A 21,222-nucleotide genomic window follows, 5' to 3' on the forward strand; every position below is an offset into this window, starting at 1 on the left:
TCATATTTCCACTACCAAGAACTGCCAAAAGGCAAGGTTGAAATTATTTAAAGATCCATTGCTGCCAGAACAGAGAACAGTAGAGCACAGGAACAGGCTCTTCAGCCCACGAGGTTGTGCTGAACTAATTAAACTAGTAATTAAACACCTAACTAAACTAATCCCCCTTCTGCCTACATAACGTCCATATCTGAATCAGAATCAGGTTTAATATCATTGACGTATGTCATGAAATGTGTTATTTTGCAGCAGCAGTACTGTGCAAGACATTAAGATATAAAGATTACTATGTTACAAAAATAAGTAAATAGTGCAAAAGAGGAATGATGAGGTAGTGTTCATGGACCGTTCAGAAATCTGATGGTGGAGGGGAAGAAGCTGCTCCTGAATCGTTGAGTGTGGGTCTTCAGGCTCCTGTACCTCCTCCCCGATGGTAGTAAAGTGAAGAGGGCATGTCCTGGATGGTGAGGGTCCTTAGCAATGGATGTCACCTTCTTGAGGCACCGCCTCTTGAAGATGTCCTCGATGGCAGGGAGGGTTGTGCCCATGATGAAGCTGGCTGAGTCTACAACCCTCTGCAGTCTCTTTCAATCCTGCGTGTTGGAGCCTCCATACCAGGTGGTGATGCAACCAATCAGAATGCTCTCCACCGTACACCTGTAGAAATTTGCAAGAGTCTTTGGTGATATACCAAACCTCCTCAAACTCCTAATGAAGTAGAGCTGCTGGCGTGCCTCCTTCATGGCTGCATCAATGTGTTGGGCCCAAGATAAGTCCTCTGAGACGTTGACACCCAGGAACTTGAAGCTGCTCACCCTTTCCACTGCTGACCCCTCAATGAAGACTGTTGTGTGTTCTCCCGACTTACCCTTCCTGAAATCCACAATCAATTCCTTGGTCTTGCTGAGGTTGAGTGCGAGGTTGAGTGCGAGTCCCTCCATTCTCTGCATATTCATGTGCCTATCTAAAAGCCTCTTAAACACCCCTATCATATTTGCCTCCACTCACTACTCTGAAAAAAATTTGCCCCACACATCTTTTGAACTGACTCCCTCTCACCTTAAATGCATGCCCTCTAGTATTACATTACAACCCCGGGAAAAAGATACTGGCTGTGTACTCTATTTATGCCTCTCATAATCCTATCAACTCCTCAAGCTTTTGACTCCCATAAACTTGAAGGATTTTTAAGTTTATAATTATGCTGAAATGTAACTGTCTATCAATTGAGATGCAAGTCCAAGACCTTAAACATTCGCTCAGGATCAAGGATGATTCTCAAGAAGGGTTCAAACCTGATGTTGGGTGCTGTCTGTGCAGAGCTTGCATATTTTTCTGAGAGCTCTGGTTTCTAAGGTCAGGGTGTTAACTGGCCACAGTAAAATGCCCCAAGTGTGTCAGTGAGTGGTAGACTGAGGGGAGTTCTTGAGAATGTGTGGAGACTATAAAAAATACTATTAAAAAAAACTACAAAAATTGGGATTAATGTCAGACTAGTGTGAATAGGTGATTGATGGTTGGCGTGGACTTGGTGAGCGAAGGGTCTGTTTCTGTGCTGAACATCTCTATGACTCTATGGTAAGACTGCAACACTGCCTGCAGGAAGATGCAAGAGATAACACACCACTCTCATCCACAGGGAACAGGGAGTGCTGGTTGCACAAAGATGTCGATTACATGGGAATTGTTCAAAAGAGCATCACTGTACGTCACACAGTCGCATTCGATGCACAAACCTTAAATAAATTGCCAAACCATGTCATCTCTGTATGCTTTTAAATAACAATGTTTTACACTGCAATTCTATATTTTAAGGCTGAACAGTATTATTGTAAACTACAGCAAAAATAAATCAAATGACTGTCCGTTCTCACCAGCACACGAAGTGCCAAATCGTCAAAGAGGATGTTGCTGCTAATCAGCCTACAACTACATTGCCATTTTGTATACACGTAAATAAACTAAAAGTGTCTTTTCACACTTATTCTGCATAACACTTGAAATAAAATTCACTGTTTGAGCTGATTTTCATAAAAACAAATTTTTGCCAATTGCATGAGAATTCCATACAAGAATACCAGATAAAGAGAATTTTCAAAGCATTTTCCCAAATGTCCTTGCCAACATGCACCTGCCTCCAACCCCCAGCCTCATACTGTTATTACTTAACTAGAATATCTGGTTATTATCAACCTGCTGTGTGCTATTTGATTGCATTTCCTCCAAAGCAACAGTGACTACACTTTAATGTACTTTGGGGAGACTAGAGGTCATATTAAGGTGCTACTTAAATGTAAGATTTTTTTTCTAATTGCAACTTGATCTGTCCCGGTCCCCAAACTCCCTTACGTCCCTGAGTCCCTTCTTCCCCCAATCCACTTTGAGACCCAAGCTGATTAAAGCAGCACTAACCATAAAGTCACTGCTGCAAAAACTGTAAGAGTCTTGGGTTGGATGTTTGGTCCATCACCCAAGCTCAGCAAAAGAAACCTGTGAACAGGAATTGATAAAGTAAAGCTGGGAATATCCACTTTTGTGGCGGTCCACTTGCCTCGGTTTAAAATGGGCAAAATAAAGGACAAAGGCTGGTCTTGAGGATCCTGCTGTTGTCCAAATAACCTGCAGAACAGGGTGAATTACACAAGGGTGGCAGCATCCACTGAAGTGGAATGAGAAGGGTTGTGCAGAAGGGGAAAAGTAACAAAAATGCAAAATTTAAGATAAAAGGACCTAGGGATAAATTTATAGATTTTCCCACTATTAAAACTGGACTGTCACCATTTCCTTTTCCCAACACCTGCACATTCAATCAACCCAGCCACCAGTGCTCACCACTAACTATTGATTTAAGTGCAGGTGTATGTCTGTTTGGCAACAGTGTATGAAGGTAGAGTACATAATGTGTCCTCTTTGAACTACCATTCAATTAATCAGCTGCACAAGCTGTTGTTACATCTCTGTTTGAAAACTACATGTTTGCCTCTGTGAATGAAGTTAGGTTTTCACACAGGTCTCACTGCCATTAATCTATCCAACTGTGACCCAGTTTTGTTATTTTCATCCACATGTGCTGCAAGATCAGAAGAACCAATTTCATTTCTCGCCACATTCCTGTCTCCTCCCTTGACAGTGCGGACTTTGCGAGAGTGAAAAGGGTCTGTTCTCAATCAACTAATTACTCCTGAACCCTGAGCAAAGGCAGGGAGTGTTGGCCAGCTATATGATTACATGAACCATCACAGCCAAACCTTATCCCTACCTGATGTCCATAGAGTGTCACTGGTTAGCAAAGAAGATTGGGAGTACTGTGATTTTCTTTTCACTGATCAAGGAATGTTGAGAGGGGCTCTGGAGAATGGACCAGCTCCCAGGTCACAAGAAGCTACCTTGGGACCATCCAGGGAGAAAAGCAAGGCCTTCCTAACCTGCTCAGCCTAGAAGTTGGTCACTGCCTCTCAGACAGCCTACAGTCAGCCAAAAAAATGTTTTGTTCATGGGTATAACCCCAAGAAATTCAGTCGTGCATGGGACCATTGCAGAGCGTGCCAAGGAGATTAAGGCAAGTCCAACAAAGGACTGCACGGGGAAGTAGAATCAAAGGAAGGTCTGGGTCATGGCCTGATTAGATTGTGGATCGGTAGACAGGGAATCTGCTTAATTTGGTAGCAGCGAGGAAGTGGCCTTGGCAGTCAGAATTTGTGGTTGGCGGGCGGGTCAAGTCAAGTCCTTAGACTGGTGGCTGCGATGGCTGAGAGGGGGAGGGTAGGTGAGAGGACGGAAGCAGGAAGGTGTTCAGAACACAGCTACCAGTTGGGGAATGGGGTGTATATGTTACTCAGAGAGTAGGGAAGGTTCAGGGAATCCAGAGGATTACTGGATAAGTACCAACCTTAAAGGCAACTAACAGAGTCAAACTCAGAGCCTTGGCCACCAGCCATCAAATCAATCCAATTTCTGGAAACACTCAGCAAGTTAGACAGCACCTGTGGAATGAGAAACAGTTAACCAAGACCAAGACCCTTCATCTGATGAAATGTCAACCATTTTTCTTCCCACAGATGCTGCCTGACCTGCTAAGTGTTTCCAGCATTTTCTGTTTCATTTCAGATTTCCAGCATCTGCAGCTTTTTTTAAAATTCAAAACCAGTTTCTGGGTCTTTTGCTGCCTTTAAGGTTGGTACTTAACCAGCTATCCTTTAAGTCAACATTTCTGGGAATCAATCCATAACATCCTTATTCCAACTCTGCACCATTAGATAAATGTTCACATCTAAGTGTCCTGCACCTCAACGATTAACTGTTGAGAAAAAATGTTTAAGAGATGTGTTCAAATGCTGTAAATTCAGTTCTTTTCTTGGTAATTTCAATGCCAGACAATTGAGTTATAAACCCCACAGGTTTATCATGTGCTTCACCAGCAGTTTAATGAATGTGGTGATGATAGAAGTGTTGATCCCAGGCCAATGACCACTTTAACTGTGGGGAAACTTGAGCCATCCTGTTTGGCTCAGAAATATGTGCTGAGGAATGTACTGAAGCTCAGTGCTGACACTGCAATGGCTTTGTGGGCAAGGACCGCAGTCTAGAGTCCTGCCACCACTGGACATTGAGGGGCTGGATCCTGTGTAACAGCCTCTCAAACACTTTATGGGTGTATTGCTTAAGGAGGAAACACGATTGGCACTGATACAGTGTAAGAATCTGTATTGGTTTAATGTCACACTGGACATAAAGGAAGACATGTACTGATTACATTGTATGTTTTTGAAATAAAAATAATTGGTTCAATTGCAAAACAAGTCAATTTGTTTAATTTTCTGTCAATCGCATCAATTAAGTGACTACAACTGGTTAATTGGCACAACCGTGTCCAAGAGCCAAAAAAAAGCAAACAGCTGGATTCTATTTAACAAATTACATTCTTATGTTTCTCTGTTTTTTTAATATACATTTCTTCTGGTCGTCCGGTCCGTGCTTGGCTTTGAACGAAAGGATAATTTTTACACATAAAAAAAAGTCACAGAACATGGACACAAATTGGTGATTTACTTTTCTAGATGCCAAACTCTGTGCTGTAGGAGCAAACCTATTAAACTAAAGCACTTAAACTACTTGTAAAAACCATTGGTAGAGGAGAAATTAATCTTGAGTTGCAGCATTAATCATGACAAATTGCACCTCACTTTACTCCCCTTGGAATCTCATTTCATTTGGAACTAACATTAAGAATGTGGTAAAACAGTTGTTGATTCATTATTGCTCACTTTATACCACCTCACAGAATCAAAATCTTTTCCCAAGGTTTGTCCCCGCATACCTAACACACGTCTGTCACAACTCTGATTACAGATGTTATATGGCAGTTGCCACACCTGATTCCAGATGTTATATGGCAGTTGCAACACCTGTTGCAGATGCAAGATAACCTTAAAGAGGGAAAGCCAGTCATTGTGCTAGAACTTGAGCGCCTGATGTTTATTATTTGACCCGACTTATCCTTCTTATGCAGGTCAAAGTAGTGACTGGCAATGGGTTTAAATCCTTAGAGGCCGCTCAAGCTGGGCCCCTTACAGTCAGCCAACACCAATGAATATGTAATTTCAACAGGTAGTCAGTAGATAGTGATTAAAGATTACCTTTCCCCTTCTCAGTTCTGGAAAGTGACCCCATTGCTCCTCCAACCATGGCAAACCAGCTGAGGATGTGTTGGGGATTGAACTTGGGCTATTTTAACTCTAGCCCTTAAATTCACAAGAACCACTGAACCTTAGAGAAAGTGGGGCAGCACATTAAAAAAAATCCACTGCTGTACTCAAAATAGTCACAAATGCAACCCTATTCTTTGTTAAATGACATAAAATGCCTTAAGGTATGACCTAATCCACATTAGTTGGACTAAAGTGCTTTGCAAGAGGTGGAACTCAATGCAATTATACATTGTTTGACTGCAGGGATCTATGAAGTGGTTTATAAATTCACTGAGTAAGATAACCCCCAAAAGCAGCAATGCCCCCCAAAAAAATTTGTCCTCAGTGCTATAACGTCATCCTGCCAGTGACACCAATGTTGACCAGGGCATATGGCTGGGTCTGAGCAAGCAGGATGTGGAGCAAGATCACTGAATGGAAAAGTATGATTCACACGTCCGGTTCCAGTAAAAGTAATTGAAGCAAGTACATCTGCATGTGGCCAAGGTGCTGCAAGGTGTTTTCTATTTGAAAACGTTTTAACCGTTCAAATAATTTGTTGTAATACATTATATAGCATTGTATCATGTTGAGTCAAATGTGAGGAGATGGACACATGTATGTACATCTCTAAAAACTATCAAATTTGAATTCCTGCACACGTCCCTATGTAAAGTTCAGATTAGTGTGGAGCAAGGGAAGTGGGAGGAGGGATAGGGAGCTCTGTGGGGTAATATCACAGTACTGCCATAGTTTCAGAGATCATAATCAGGTATTGCACAGATCAGTGTTACAAATGAATAGGTGAAAAAGTGGGCCTGGCCCCAACTATTGACAGACGTCACTAATAAAGTTCATCGTAAAGCAAAAAAAGATGATAAAAGTCTGAAATTTTTTTTTAAATGTTGGAAAAATACTCAGGCAACTTGACAGCCTCTGTGGAGGGAGAAGCAAAGTTGGTGTTTCAGGTCAATGAACTTCACCCAAACTAGGAAAAGTTAGAAAATGAACATGTCTTAAGATGTAGAGAAGGGAGAGGGGTGGAGAGGACCAAGGGAACATATGTGATTGGGTGGAAAACAAAGAAACTGGATAACACCAAAGGAGATGGTGTTGGCTGAGAGGGGCTGGTGAAAGCTTCTTAGTTCCAGCTGATCTGTGAAGAGGTGTAAATACAAGGTGACAAAGGAGAGCAGAGGAGGGAAAAAATTGTGTTGGAACTACAGTTGCAAGAATAATGGAAAAGATTGGAGGTGCCCAGCCGGTCAGGCAGCATCTGTGGAGAGACAAAACCCGAGTTAACTTTACAGGTTAACCTTTCATCAGCGTGGGCCAGTTCTGACGAACTGGAATGGCTGGTTATCTGAAATGGTTAAATTCATTGATCAACCAAAAAGAAATGCAGATACAGGAAATCTGAAACAAAAACAGATAATCCTGGAAATGCTCAGCAGGTCAGGCAGCAGCTGTGGAGACAGAAAAACACAGTCGGGATTTCAGGTCATGACCCTCTAAGTTTCTCTTTCCACAGATGCTACCTGGCCTGCAGTGTGTTCCAGTTTAATTTTTCCTAATTTTGTAATTGAGTTTAACATAGATTCCTGAAGACTAATGTGTCAAGTTGGAAGATGAGATGCTGTTCCTCGAAGTGTATGTTGTGCACTGTTGGAACAGTGATGGAGGTCAAAGGCAGAGAGGTCAGAGTGGAAGTGGGATGGTGACAGAGCATTTGTCAGAGCAACTGACAGAGCCATCATCACCACCACTTGTGTCCTTCACTCTCACTTCGTCTCCACCTTTCACAGGATTTTCCCTTTGATCTCTCCACTTTCCCCTATTCTCTGCAACTCAAAACATGCTAATTTTCTAACTTTTTGCCAGTTCTGATGAAAGGTCACTGGCCTGAAACATTAACTCTTTTTCTCTCCACTGATGATGCCTGACCAGCTGAGCATTTCCTGTATATTTGCTTTTATTTTGATAAAAATTTAGTCAAACAAACTGCCCGATATAAACCATCAATAAACAAAATTTCTAGTGAAGTCCTTTATTCTCTTAGAGCATTGCTTTTATACACAGAATGCACCATACCCAATTTGCTTTCTGCTCTTCAACTACCATACATAACAAGCCATTCACTTGTGGCTATTCTACTCAGCTCCATGACTTGAATTCTGAACAATGTTGAATTTAAATCCCATGACACAAAAGTTTTGATTTCACATTTTACAGTGCATATTTTTGTTCCAATTTGCTTAATACAAAAATACAATAAAATCTTTCAGTCCCAGGCTCCAAAACAGTTAACAATGTCCTTGGCACCAAGAGCTTTTTAAATCAAGCAATTCGTACACATTGTTAGTTTGGCAAAAACAGGGTTGTGTCTTTGGAATGTCTCTATGACCAGTGAATAAATTTTCCCCTTTCCACGTTTAACTCAGTTCCTCAGGTGAGGCTTGGCAGACTACAAAGGAACTCAGTGGGAAACTTACCAAATGTAAGTTGGATCAGAGATGCACGTTTGCAAGAACATTGACAAGACTGACTCAATACAACCATGTGCCTGCCAAATTGGATTCCACCAAATTGGACTGAAACAGATCTGCAGAGTGTCCTACAGATTAAATCCAATCCACAAAGTGATCAGATTGTGCTTTGAATAGTTATTTGTGAGCTGTGCCCATTGTATTGTTGTTATCTTGTTGTTATAGGTCAGCTAAACCATAATTCCAATTCCACTTTAAGAATGTGGTGCTTTGTTCAGAACTTGCTCAGTTCTCAAGCAGGGTAATGAAGAAAGCAGACATGTTTCCTTCATGCTCAGTAATAAGTCTGTGTAATTAATCACAAATATAAAAGATAAAGCCAGAGTTTACAAGTATCTCTACTAAGGCCAGTACACACTGTCCATTTCCAATTGCCCTTAAAGGGAAAGTGGCAAGCCCTGCTCTAGAATTACTGACTATCAGTTTCCATATGTAGATTGACAACTCCCAGCTCTACCTCACCACCACCTCTTTTTGCCTCACCACAGTCTCTTAATTGTCAGACTGCTTGTCCAACATCCTGTTCTGGAAGAGCAACATTTTTATTTAACAAAATATAGTGGAGACTGGAACCATTGGCATTGGTCTAAAACACATCACTAATCACCAACTTCATCTCTTTCCCTGACAACTGTCTGAAACTAGGGTGGCACAACAGCATAGCTAATAGAGCTGCTACCTCACAGCTCCAGTGAGAAGGGTTCCATCCTGACCTCAGGTGCTGTCTGTGTGGAGTTTTTGCACATTGTCCCTGTGATCCTGTGGGTTTCCTCTAGGTGTTCTGGTTTCCACCCATATCGCAAAAAAATATGCAGGTTGGTAGCTTAATTGGTCACTCTGACTTGCTTCTGGTGTGTAAGATAAGTGGTAGAATCTGGGTGGAGTTAATGGGAATGTGAGGAGAATAAAATAGGTTAGGATAGGATTAGTGTAAAAAAAGGATGCTTGATGGTTGGTGCGGACTGGGTAGGCTGCAAGGCCCGTTTCTGCGGTGTCTCTATGACAACCCGATTGGTCACAACCTTTCTGTAATGCTTGGTCTTGTGTTGTTTCAGAATATGTGATTACTAACATGGTCTATATTCACATCTGTAACATCACTCAACTCAGCCCTTTTCCTCAATGTATTCTCCTCATCCATGCCTTCTGGGTGTGACTATTCCAAACTGTTCCTGCTTGGCCACCGATTCCCTCCCTTCCATAAACCTGTAATCCAAATCTGTTGCCCATGTCCTCTTCAACCTCCGCGCACTCATCACCTGACCGCCAGCCAGGGCTCCACGGCAAGTTGTTGTTTCTGCAGCCTCGATAGTAAAGGTACTCTCAGTGCTTTCAGGAGGGGAAGGGTCTGGAGTTTGACATTGGGATTTAGCACCTTGTATAAGTGACATGGATTTTATATTTGACTAAATCAATATAGCAGCTATTTTTAAGAAAGTGAAGTACCACCATAGGGATCTTAAGAGCAGCACATTGGTGCAGGTATTATAGTGCTACTGCCTCACAGCTCCAGTGTCCCAGGTTCAATCCTGTTCTCAGGTGCTCTCTGTGGGGCATTTGATTCCCCCCACCCACCCACCCCCAGTGTTCTGGTTCCCCCCCCCCCACCCCATCCTAAAGATATGTGGGTTGGAAGGTTAATTGCCCCTAGAGTGCAGACAAGTGGTAGAATCTGCAGGGATTTAATAGGAATGTGGGGAGAATAAAATGGGATTCAGTGTAGGATTAGAGTAAATGGGTGCTTGATGATGGGTGTAGACTTCATGGGCTGTAGAACCCAGTTCTGTGCTGTATGACTCTATTACAAGGTGACCATGACTTTTGTTTTCAGATGCTGCCCCTGCCTTTCCCCAGAAATGTCTGAGATAAAATAAAATTACACCTCCATAGACTCCCTAGAGCTCTTCTTTTGGAACCAGCCTGACTTTTAGTTGTCTTGGCAGCTAACCCTACCCATCATGGTACAAGGTCTGGGGTTGTGTACCAGACAGTCCCAAAATAACTCCTGTTGGTTCAGTTCTCTGAAGGTCAAATGAATGGACACAGAGACTGAAGAAAAACATTGGCACAGATTGTGCTGTTCGATGGACATGCTCAAACACCAACGTATCATGTGCCAAACAGCAGCAGGATGGGGAAAAAAAAAATCAGCAATCTTGCACCAACGTGGAAACTCCTGACTCTGCACAAAGATTAACAGTGCTTGGAAAAGGCAAAACTATATTCTGGCAGCACCCAAATGCTGAAATTAAAGATTGTTTTCAATATTTCACACGCAATGTGACACATATGGTCCAGTGTACAGCAAATGAAAATCAAAATAAAAGTCAGCAGCTGCTGGAAATAAGAAAAGCAGCAAATGCTAGAAACACTCAGCAGGCCAGGCAGCATCTGTGCAACATTTCAGGTTGGGAACATTTTGGCAAACCTGAAACGTTAACTGTTTCTCTTTCCACAGACGCTGCTAAGTATTTCCAGCATTTTCTGATTTTATTTTCAGTGTGTAGTATTCTTGCCTCCAAGGAGATTCAGTGTTCAAATCCTGCTGCTGAAACTTTGACTGCAAAAATCTAGGCCGATACTTCATTGCAGTACTTTGGGAGCGTTGCATTCTTGGGGCTGCCAAGTTTATCAAGACATGTTATACGGGAGCTTCTCAGGTAAATGCAAAAGAAATGCACTGTTCAGAAGAACAGCAGGGGAGTTATCCCTGGAGCTCGAGCTAATATTCATCTCCCAATCAGCAAAGTCAATATTAAAACAGAAATTCAGCAGGTCAGGCAGCATCTATGGAGGGAAATGGACAGTCAACGTTTCAGATCAAACCCTTCATCTGGACCAGATTAAGCGTCTTGACCCAAGACATCAACTGTCCCATTTCCCTGTGTAAATGCTGCCTGAACCTCTGAGTTCCTGAAGCATCTTGTATGTTGCTCCAGATTTCAGCATCTGCATTCTCATGTGTCTCCTTAAAACAGAAACTGCTGGAAATACTCAAGCAGGTCAGGCAACATCTGTGGAGGAAGAAACTGGGCTAATGTTTCGTTGAAATCTCTTCATAAGATCTTCAAACTGAAAACTCTGGTTCTCCTTCCATAGATGCTGCCTGACTTGGTGAGTGCTTCCAGTGTTTCTGTTCTTAGTTTAAATTTTCAGTAAAAACAGATATTCTGATCATTACTGCATTGGTATCTTAGGGAACTTTCTTGGACTTCAAAGGCCTTCATTAGCTCTTAAACCTGTCATGGTCTGGGGTCAAAGGTGCTGTATAAAGGAAAATCTTTCTGGTGAATACATTCATTAAAAAGTTAAAACTATTGAAGTCAGAAGAAAATCGATATTTCCAATTATACGTGAAAGAAGAGTCACAAGAAGAGGTAGTATCTTCACACATCTCAGGAACAGAACAGGGACAAGCAGTACAGTTCCAGTGTTACAGGCACAACATGGTAAGGTATAAACATGGAAAGATCTAGGTATAATATTTCCAGAGAGGTTTAAAAATAAACTAAATACTAAAAAAAAGTTTAAATAGCCACACTGTTCAGTAGAGCCTCTGGTCTACACTGAACCAATTCTAGTAGAGATGACAACAAGGGCATTGTCCCTGGGAGGAGAAAAGCCAGCCAAGGCTCATCATTACTTGATAAAGTCCATTCAGTTAACCTTATTCATCTTTCAAAAAAGGTCCTACAGTTCCCAGTTTAGCATCCTCAAAGTTGCTCAATGAACTCATGGCCTTTTGCTTCTTCTACTCTACCATTTCCACATCGTAGTCACTCCTTCTGTAAAGATTAACTTTAGGACTAGGATCAGGAAGTTTGAGTTTAGTTATTTAAACCCTGCAATTTAAAGTAATTTTCCAAATTTTCTGTCTCCATCACACGCATGATTTTTCATAGCTCTTAAGATCAATTGCTAAACATACTCTTCCAATTACTAGATGCCTAAGTTTCTCTTTCTCCACAATTCAAACCCAGCAATCAATCTTCCGGTTCTTTGTTGCATTGCCTTAATTATGTGAATGCTTCCCTTGTGTTACCATGGGCAGAAATGGACCAATTACCTGAAGGATTGCAGTTTCCGCAGCAGTACAGTAGGAGCAGCATACAGTTTGGGACATTATGGCACAAGGAGCTGCTGTTTGGCCCAGCAAATCGATGCCAGCTTCTTGCGAATGATCCCATTTCCCCACTCTTGCCCTGTAACCCAAAAAATTATTTTCCCTCAACTGCCAATCCAATTTCCTGTTAAAGGTCCAATGAACTCCATTTTCATTGGACATACTGGCAGACAGTAAAAAAAATCACAGCTACTCTACACAAGACCCTTTTCCTCACACACCACCTGCACCTATTGGACTTAATATTAAACCTGTGTCACTTGGTCCTCAAACCATCCACAAATGGGAACGGGGAGGGTAGGGGGTAGAGGATTTGTATTTTGAGGGCATTAAATCTGATATCCATTCTCCACGTGCTTTCATGATGACCTGGAGTTCTGCAAAACCAAGATTCTCTACCAACCAGCCCTCCAATAATAAACATTTCCATCAAGACATAACTGCTTCCCATATCTTGGTAGCCACCTCTCAATGAAGGCAGACAACTGAAGAAAATCACAATTGCCTTCAGTACACCAGCACAGCGTTTGGCCATCTGAGTAAAAGGGATTTGAATGTTAGAATCTCAAAGCCTCCACAAAGCTCACTGTCTACTGGCCAGCAGTGAATCCCTCCCCTCCTGTACCGTTCTGTGACTTGGGCCACCTACAGCAGGTACCTCAAAGCACTGGAGAAGTACCACCACCAAAACATCTGCAAAATCCTTCAAATTCATTGAAAGGAGCTACAGACCAGCATCAGTGCCCTCTACTAGGCCTCCACCTCCACCGTGGAGGCCTTATTAACACTCAGTTAAGTCTAATGGGCCAGCCATGTTGTTCCTGTGCCCAACACTAGATCCTCCAGACAGACTATTCCAAGCTGCGTCATGGCAAGAGATTGCCAGATAGAAAGAGGAAGTGATATTCTCAAAACCTCCTTGAGAAAGCACATCATCCTCAGCAACTTGCAGAAGTCCCTGTCCCAGCACCACTCAAGATAGAGAAGGAGCCTTCAGCCCTGACACTGAGAACCTGGAGTCCAAGAGCCCACAGTAATAGGCAGAAGACGCACACCTCCTAAACTACTCACTCACCCACCTCAGCAAACACCTCCTGCCCACAGGTGACAGGGTCTGCTAGCCACACATTGTCCTCATCTGTCACCTCAGAACTGGAAATGGAACCAAGTCATCTCAATCCTGAGGGAAGGCTCAAGAAGATAATTGGATCAATTCTTTATTAATCCCATCAATCCCTTATGATCCTGTATACCTTTATCAAATTGGGATATATAATTAAGCTTGCCATTAGTCATTGCTGTTCTATACTGTTTGGACATGTTGAGCTCAAAGTCAAACAATATATTTTTACACAAATTCACTCTTCCTTATTTTCATGCCAGCCAGGGAATGCCTGAATGTGAAATACACCCCTGGATGCTGGCTAGAAGCAGTGCTCAATTCAATACAGATAAAATGGGCTCTTGGCAAGTTTATCATGGGGCAGTTGGTATCTCTGGTGAAACTTGTGACGAACAAGGAGTTGACCTGGAAAAAAAAACTGGGGGGAAAAAGAAAAGAGTAATTGGATAGGGGCGGCAGCCATATATTCATCTCACACGTGTGTTGAGTAAATGGATTGCAGGGCAATCAAATCAAAAATACAGCTGGAAGCACACTGCATCAATTTACTCCCCACAATCACCAGTACATATTTTTATCCTTCCAATTTGCTAAAATATAATACATATATAGTAAATTACACATGTAGTTATAGAGCAACTTGGGCTGAAGATATCACATTGCACACAAAATCCTGGTAATCTATTTCTTTCTGTTTAAATACACGATAATATTATAAACCTGCCTATCAGCAAAAGGATGTTTTTTTAAAAATTATCCTCATGTCGATCAGCACTCTTTTAATTCTAAAGTTTTCCTGCTTAAACATGATCTTTTTTGGTGTGGCTGCATACGAGTGCATATTCAGATACTGAGTCATAACTCTTTGTGATTCAGGGTTTCTGCTCCCATTAACCACTAGTCGTTATTAAGCAGTAACTCAGTGTTGAAAAAGAAGTTAGGCAAGGACATGGTCTGTTTGTTATGCTGTTCATTGTTGAATACTATGTGTTAACATTCACTGCCTCGGCTCATGCACAGATTCTGCACTAGGGTCACAGCTTAATACTTTATTTTTAATAAAGGACATCATCCGGGAGGTAGCCTCCTTCTTATTCCAATTGTGGTCAGCATTTTTTTTTCCATTTGTTTCAGATATTTTGGCTCACATTAACTTGGAAGTGTCAATTATTTTTTTTATAGATTTTCCAAACCAAGCACAATAGTCCCACAGGCAAGTCAAGGATAATTTTCTTGGTATTTCTGTACTGCAAATTAGTGGAAGACAGATCTCACCACTAAAAACAGTCATCTATTCTGTTCTATAGAACAGAAAACTGTAGAACAGGGCTCTGATTAAAACACTGATTCATTTTATTTCTTTCAATAACACTGAGTCAGGAACCAAGTGATGAGTTGATAACTTCAATTCCACTTTTGGCAACTGGTACCACTGATGCCACATTACAACTTGTGACCAGATGCACTCTTGACATCTGATGCAGTGCTTCCCAGCTGTTTGACACAAAGAAGCTTTGAAGAGACTGTTGGATGCACTCTCCAAGTGTAAATAACCCATAATATGAGCTAATGCTTGGTAAATGCAAGATAAATTAGTGAAGGATAAAACAAATCTTGCAACAATTTACGGGCCAGTGAATTTGCACAGATGTGATTCCCATTAAGTGATTTATTCTGAAGTCCAGAAGAGAATATTCTCTTGCATACTTTGAAATCATAGAAATATAGAAAAACCTACAGCACAATTCAGGCCCTTCGGCCCACAAAGCTGCACCGAACATGTCCCTACCCTAGAAATTACAAGGCTTACCCATAGCCCTCTATTTTTCTAAGCTCCATGTACCTATCCAACAGTCTCTTAAAAGACCCCATCGTATCCGCCTCCACCACCGTTGCCGGCAGCCCATTCCACGCACTCACCACTCTCTGAGTAAAAAACACCCCTGACATCTCCTCTATACCTACTCCCCAGCACCTTAAACCTATGTCCTCTTGTGGCCACCATTTCAGCTCTGAGGAAAAGCATCTGACTATTTAGCCGATCAATACCTCTCATCATCTTGTAGACCTCTATCAAGTCCCCCCTCATCCTCCTTCGCTCCAAGGAGAAAAGGCCGAGATCCCTCAACCTGCTTTCATAAGGTATGCTCCGCATTCCAGGCAGCATCCTTGTAAATCTCCTCTGCACCCTTTCTATGGCTTCCACATCCTTCCTGTAGTGAGGCGACCAGAACTGAGCACAGTACTCCAAGTGGGATCTGACAGGGTCCTATGGAGCTGCAACAATACCTCTCGGCTCCTAAATTCAATTCCACGATTGATGAAGGACAATACACCATATGTCTTCTAATCTATAAACCTGTAAGGAATCACATAAACCTATAAGGAATATTTGGTGTATCTGTGTATTCTTTTATGGGGAGTAGTGGTGGTGAAGACTACAGAAGAATACCAGAATTGAGGGGTGACCTGATAGAAGTAAACAAGATCACCACAGGCATAGACAGGGTGAAAGCACATAGTTTTTTCCCCCCAGTGAGGGACTGCCAAAATCAAGAGGGCATAGGTTTAAGATCAGAGGCGAGAGATTTAAAAGGGACATCAGGGGCAGATTCTTCACACAAAGGGTGGTGCATTTTTGGAATGAACTTCCAGAAATAGTGGCTGAGGTGGGCATATTAGCAACATTTAAAAGCCATTCACTTGAGTACATGGAAAGGAGAGTTTAGATGGTTATGGGCCAAACGTAGGCAGATGGGATTAGCCCGCTGGGCAACAAAGTTGGCATGGAGTAATTGGGCCGAAGGGCCTGTTTTCATGCTGTATGACTCTAATTGATAAACAGTGATCAACATTTCAACTTGAGTGTTTCAGGTGAAGTCCAAAGGGTTAGGCTCACTAAATATTTACTTCTACTGTGTTAGGTGAGGAATCATTCTAGTACTTGAACTCATAATTCAGCCTAAGCACCCCAATGCTGTGCTGTGGGAACTGCAATCTTTCAGGTTAATCTAATGGTCCTGTTCTGGTGCTGTCAAAGGTGCCTTGAAAATATTAGAAGGTTAGGGGACAGATCGTCTGCTGCCTTGGCCACTACTACTTCCCATAAAAGAAAACACAGATACACCAAATATTCCTTATTATATTACAAAAATGTGCAGGGGAATGGTGTTGGCTGGACTTCGGAATAAATCACTTTATGGGAATCACATCTGTGCAAGTTCACTGGCCTGATAATTTGCAGGATTTATTTTTTTAATTTTTACTGACTTATCTAACAAGAGGACAACATCCCTGGTCTCCCTATATTATAACGATCCACTGTTGCCCTATGCTTTTAGTCCCAAAACAGTTTAAGGAACTTTAGTGTGTCAGAAAATCTAACACATTAATATAAAGTACTTTCAAGCAAACAGAATCTTTGCCTAGCAAGCTGTCAATGCAGCAGAACAGAAAGGTGGTGTGAATTTTTGTATTGTATGCACCACAACACATCATGAAATGGCACGTCAGGCTGGTGCACAAAGCTTTTCCATCCTGTGACGGACAGGAGGTACAGGGAGAACGACTCCGCAACCAACGCAAGATCGGAATTGTGCTGGAAATACTCAGCAGGTCGAGCAGCATCAGTGGAGAGAAAAAGATAGAGACACAAGAGACTGCAGATGCTGGAATCTGGAGCAAAAAACAAGCTGCTGGAGGAACTCAGCGGGTCAGGCAGCATCTGTGGAGGGAAATGGACGGTCGATGTTTTGGGTGGCAACCCTTCATCATGAAAAGATACTTAATGTTTCAGTTGAATGGACAATCAACAGGAAATATCAGCTCTTCCTTTCTCCACAGATGCTGCCTGAACTGCTGAATAAAGCAAAGTATTCTGAAGTCCAGCTGACATCATTCTCCTGCACACTTTGAAATCACACAAACCAAACAAGAAGCACTCAGTGTATCTGTCTATTCTTTTATGGGGAGTAGTAGTGACGAAGGCAGCTGAAGATCTCCCGCCATAGCCTTTGAGTAATTCCGGGGAATATTCGACAAGACCATAAGAATCTTCTGTTTTTATTTCAGATTTCCAGCAGTATTTTCCAGTGGCCCAAATTCACAAGTTCATGATTTTAAGGGAGGTCCAAGTCCCATCTCTGACACCGAGAATCACAAGGCAGCGGATCTCCTTGTTTTGATTTCTGCTTCAGTATTGGGAGTAGAGAGAGGACTTGGGTGGGGTGGTGAGGACCAATTCTATGGGACATACAATAAACACATGCCCAGATAGCAATGAGGGAAACAGAGAGCTTCTCTTGTATTAAAACTGCTTTTAAGTTCTTTTTAACATTATATTTACATTGCACAGCTATAGGGATGTATTTGATGGGAGCGATACAAAATGAATCTCGAAAGGATTTATCGAATGTGCTTATGATTACAATCAAAATGAGAGAGAGAGTGAAGATTACCGAGTTTTCAACTACCCTATAAATTACAACTCCAGAGAAAAGTTTCTGCAAAGAATACCTTTCAAATTATATATAAATGCAAACAATGATTCTGTGCTCTTGATGCTTAGACGAGCTTTAAAAAATGCCTCCATTGTAGTTTCTGGCTTTATTTCATGTTTAGATGAAAGCTGATTTAATTGTTGGGTTTGGACTCTTTCTGGAACTCTAAATTACTTCTTGAGCTGTGGATTTTTTTTGATCTAACTGGTTACACGTCATGTGTTTGGCAGAACAAATCTTATCAGTTAATGTCCAGCTCCCTTTTAACTCAGTTTTGACAGTGCCAGCATATGGTGGAAGCCAAATCCTTACAAAAAACTTATGCAGCAAAAATAGAACCAGTCATTCAACTGGTGACCAAGTTCAATTTTATCATCTGTTATGTTCATAGCTGCCTTTGATAGCATGTTAAAAATATATTTTTGTGCTACAGTTGGCTGATGGCACATCAGGATTTTCATATTTACACATTAAGCTTCCACTTCTGTGCTATTGTGGCAAACAGCCAACTGAAGTTGGGCACTTTCTCACAGCACCAAAGTAACCAACTCAGCTACCTCTCCAACTCCAGTTCAAACACGTCTCATGGTTGTCCATAAGCCTGTCATCTTCTTCATGTTATTTGAATACTGGGTACCAGATTATAGCTTTACAACACACACAAAATGCTGGAGGAACTTAGCAGGTCAGGCAGCACCTATGGACGGAAATAAACAGTCGATGTTTCGGGCTCTAGATTCCAGCATCTGCAGGATCTCTCGTGCCTCCATTTTGCTGCTCCACTGCGAAGGATCTTCCAGGTATGCCTACCCTGAAGCAGTTTTCCTCCTCTCTTCAACAGTTCCGTGAGGCCCCCTCTCACTGCTCCCCCTGTGATCTCTGCTGACATCACTCCTACAGCTTTGCAAAGCAGCTTTCAACAAAATCACATTTCCGCCATTAATCACATAATTTGAATCAAAATATCACCATTACATTTTAGCTGTCTTACCACCACTAACACCTTCCCAGTGCTCACGTCAAATGCAATGGACACTGCTTTCTGTGGTCTTTTATTTTACTTGGGAGTCCACATCACGTCCCAGTAGTTTTATTCAAAAGTTACCGCTGAAGACTTCAATGTAGTTGTTAAAGCATTAAGGAAAACGATTGATCAGTTTTCCAGATGTTGCACAAACTGTTACCACATTCATGCACATTGCTCTTGTTCACAATCACAGATTGCTATCTTCCACCAATTGCTCTGCTACAATGGTCAAAGGGAATCCCAGATGACTTCAACATGATCGAGGTGACTCAGCTGTGGCTCCTTTGACAGCACTGTTGCCTTTTAGACAAAGGGTTGTGGTCTCACTCCAAGACCCAAATAGGCTCTCACTCCCATACATCTCGGGTGGATGCTTGAGGCTACTCTCCTTCAGGTGAGATGGTCAAATGACTATTTCTCAAGTGAACACAAATGATGGCACTAAATCTAATGATTAAAATAGAAAATGCATTTATTTTGTTTAAGATTTCCAACTTTTTTTTATTACTTTTAGTGTTTTGGCCAATATCTGTCCCCTCAACCAACATGTTAGAACATGGTGACTGATCATTATCACTGAGGACTTGCTGTGTGTAAACTGCACGCTGTATCTTCCTACCTTAAGAGAGTGACCACAGGTCAAAATTATTGGTTGTAAAGCACTCTGGGATATTCCCAAACACTATACTATTTGTTCAACTGGTAATGTTGAATTATGGACATATTTATCTTTTACTTTTAGGATTTGTTTTTTCCAAATTGATGACATCATAGAGATACACTTTTTGGGGACTGTATAGATTCTGTTCTGCAGTTATCCAGAGTCAGACAATGCATCCCCATCTCCATCCATCTCAAACACAACCAGTGTATCAGTTTTTCAGCATACGATCCCTACAGCATAGTAGTTTCATTCACGTACCATGAAACAGAATGGAACTGAATCTATAACTGAGCTTGATTTTTTTTTTGAAAGAGAATAGCTCTTCCTTTTAAACTGTGGGTGAAGCCTGTGGTTACTCATGTTTAAAACACAAAGATCGTGGAATGTGATTCTCAAAACACCGGAATAATTTCCTAAATCCCATGAAGTAAAAACAGACCCGATTCTTCCAGTCGCATAAAAGGCAGTGGTCCTGGCAATAATTTCCAAGGAAGTGAATCATTCCACATGTTCTTGTTAGAAATCCTTGATTCATCCCCGAACCCTCCCAAAGCAAACTAGAAATGGGAAAACTGTATTCCCTTCAGCTGGGTTGCAATGCAAACGCCTGTCCCATTTTACATGTGGTTTATCCGAACTTTTTATAGACTGCAAATCCGAATTAGCAACGGAGATCATTGCAATGCAGAGGGACTGTTGTTGACATCGCGCTGTCAACTAAACACATTTCTTTGTTGCAGAAAAGTCAACAAAATAAACTGGCAGAGGTGAGTCTCGCCAGCGCTGCGTTTTGCAGAGCTTTTTGTTATTCAGTTTAGAAATGATCTCATCTCACCGGTAAGGATTTAAAAATAAGGGTGGGGAGGATGGGTGATTATAATCGAGGTTATTATAATAAAGCGCCCTGTTTCAGGAACAACTCGGGAGTAAAAGTCTTTGGAAACAAAAAGACTCAATGGAATCTAGAGTTATTTAAAGCAAAACAAACATGCTTCAGATTCTCTGTTGGAGTTTATAAAGATCAACTCCCTTACCGCTAGATCCCAGGGCGAGAGTGTAACTGATGAACAGGGCGATGCAAAAGCTCATCATCTTCCCCGGCTGGTCCGTCGGCGTCCGTCTTCAAAAGTTGTGTGGAGCAAGGTGGGGGAGAGGGGGAGAGAAAAGGCAAGAGTTGAGCTGATAGCGCAGATTGCGGGGGCACGTGTCTTTCTGTGCATCCAATTATCGAGCTGAGCTGCAAACCCTGCCTCAGGCTCCAGCCCAGTGCGTCAAGTGGAGCTGCTGCCAGCGGCTGCCTCAAGGAGGAGGTTACCTCGGCTGATGCTCCTTCCACTTTCTGTCACTCTCTCTCCCACTTCCCCCTCAGCCCGCTCCCTTTGTTCCACCCCGCCTTGTCTTCACTTGAAGTCACCTTCAGTCTCAGCTCTATTTCTCCAGGACCTGTTATTAAGCCAACATATATATTTAACCTAATCCTAAAAGCTGACTTAATTAAAAATAATTACTGCCGTCGCTTTTTTTTAAATCAAATTCTTTTCTCATTACACGGG

The 21,222-nt window shown here is 41.9% G+C and overlaps 1 protein-coding gene across 4 annotated transcripts in view; it reads right to left on the minus strand.

The window, feature by feature from the left end:
* The window catches only part of LOC127584029 (EGF-like repeat and discoidin I-like domain-containing protein 3), a 78,444-nt gene extending 57,527 nt beyond the window's left edge, over positions 1 to 20,917 (minus strand). For all 4 annotated transcript variants that reach the window (XM_052040550.1, XM_052040549.1, XM_052040548.1 and 1 more), the window contains exon 1: positions 20,704 to 20,917. In XM_052040550.1, coding sequence (XP_051896510.1) covers positions 20,704 to 20,761 — 58 coding nt within the window. In that variant the 5' untranslated portion in view covers positions 20,762 to 20,917. The remainder of the gene's footprint in view (positions 1 to 20,703) is intronic.
* Positions 20,918 to 21,222: the final 305 nt, after the last annotated feature.

Source organism: Pristis pectinata, chromosome 28, assembly GCF_009764475.1.
Source record: "Pristis pectinata isolate sPriPec2 chromosome 28, sPriPec2.1.pri, whole genome shotgun sequence".
Taxonomy (NCBI): Eukaryota; Metazoa; Chordata; class Chondrichthyes; order Rhinopristiformes; family Pristidae; genus Pristis; species Pristis pectinata.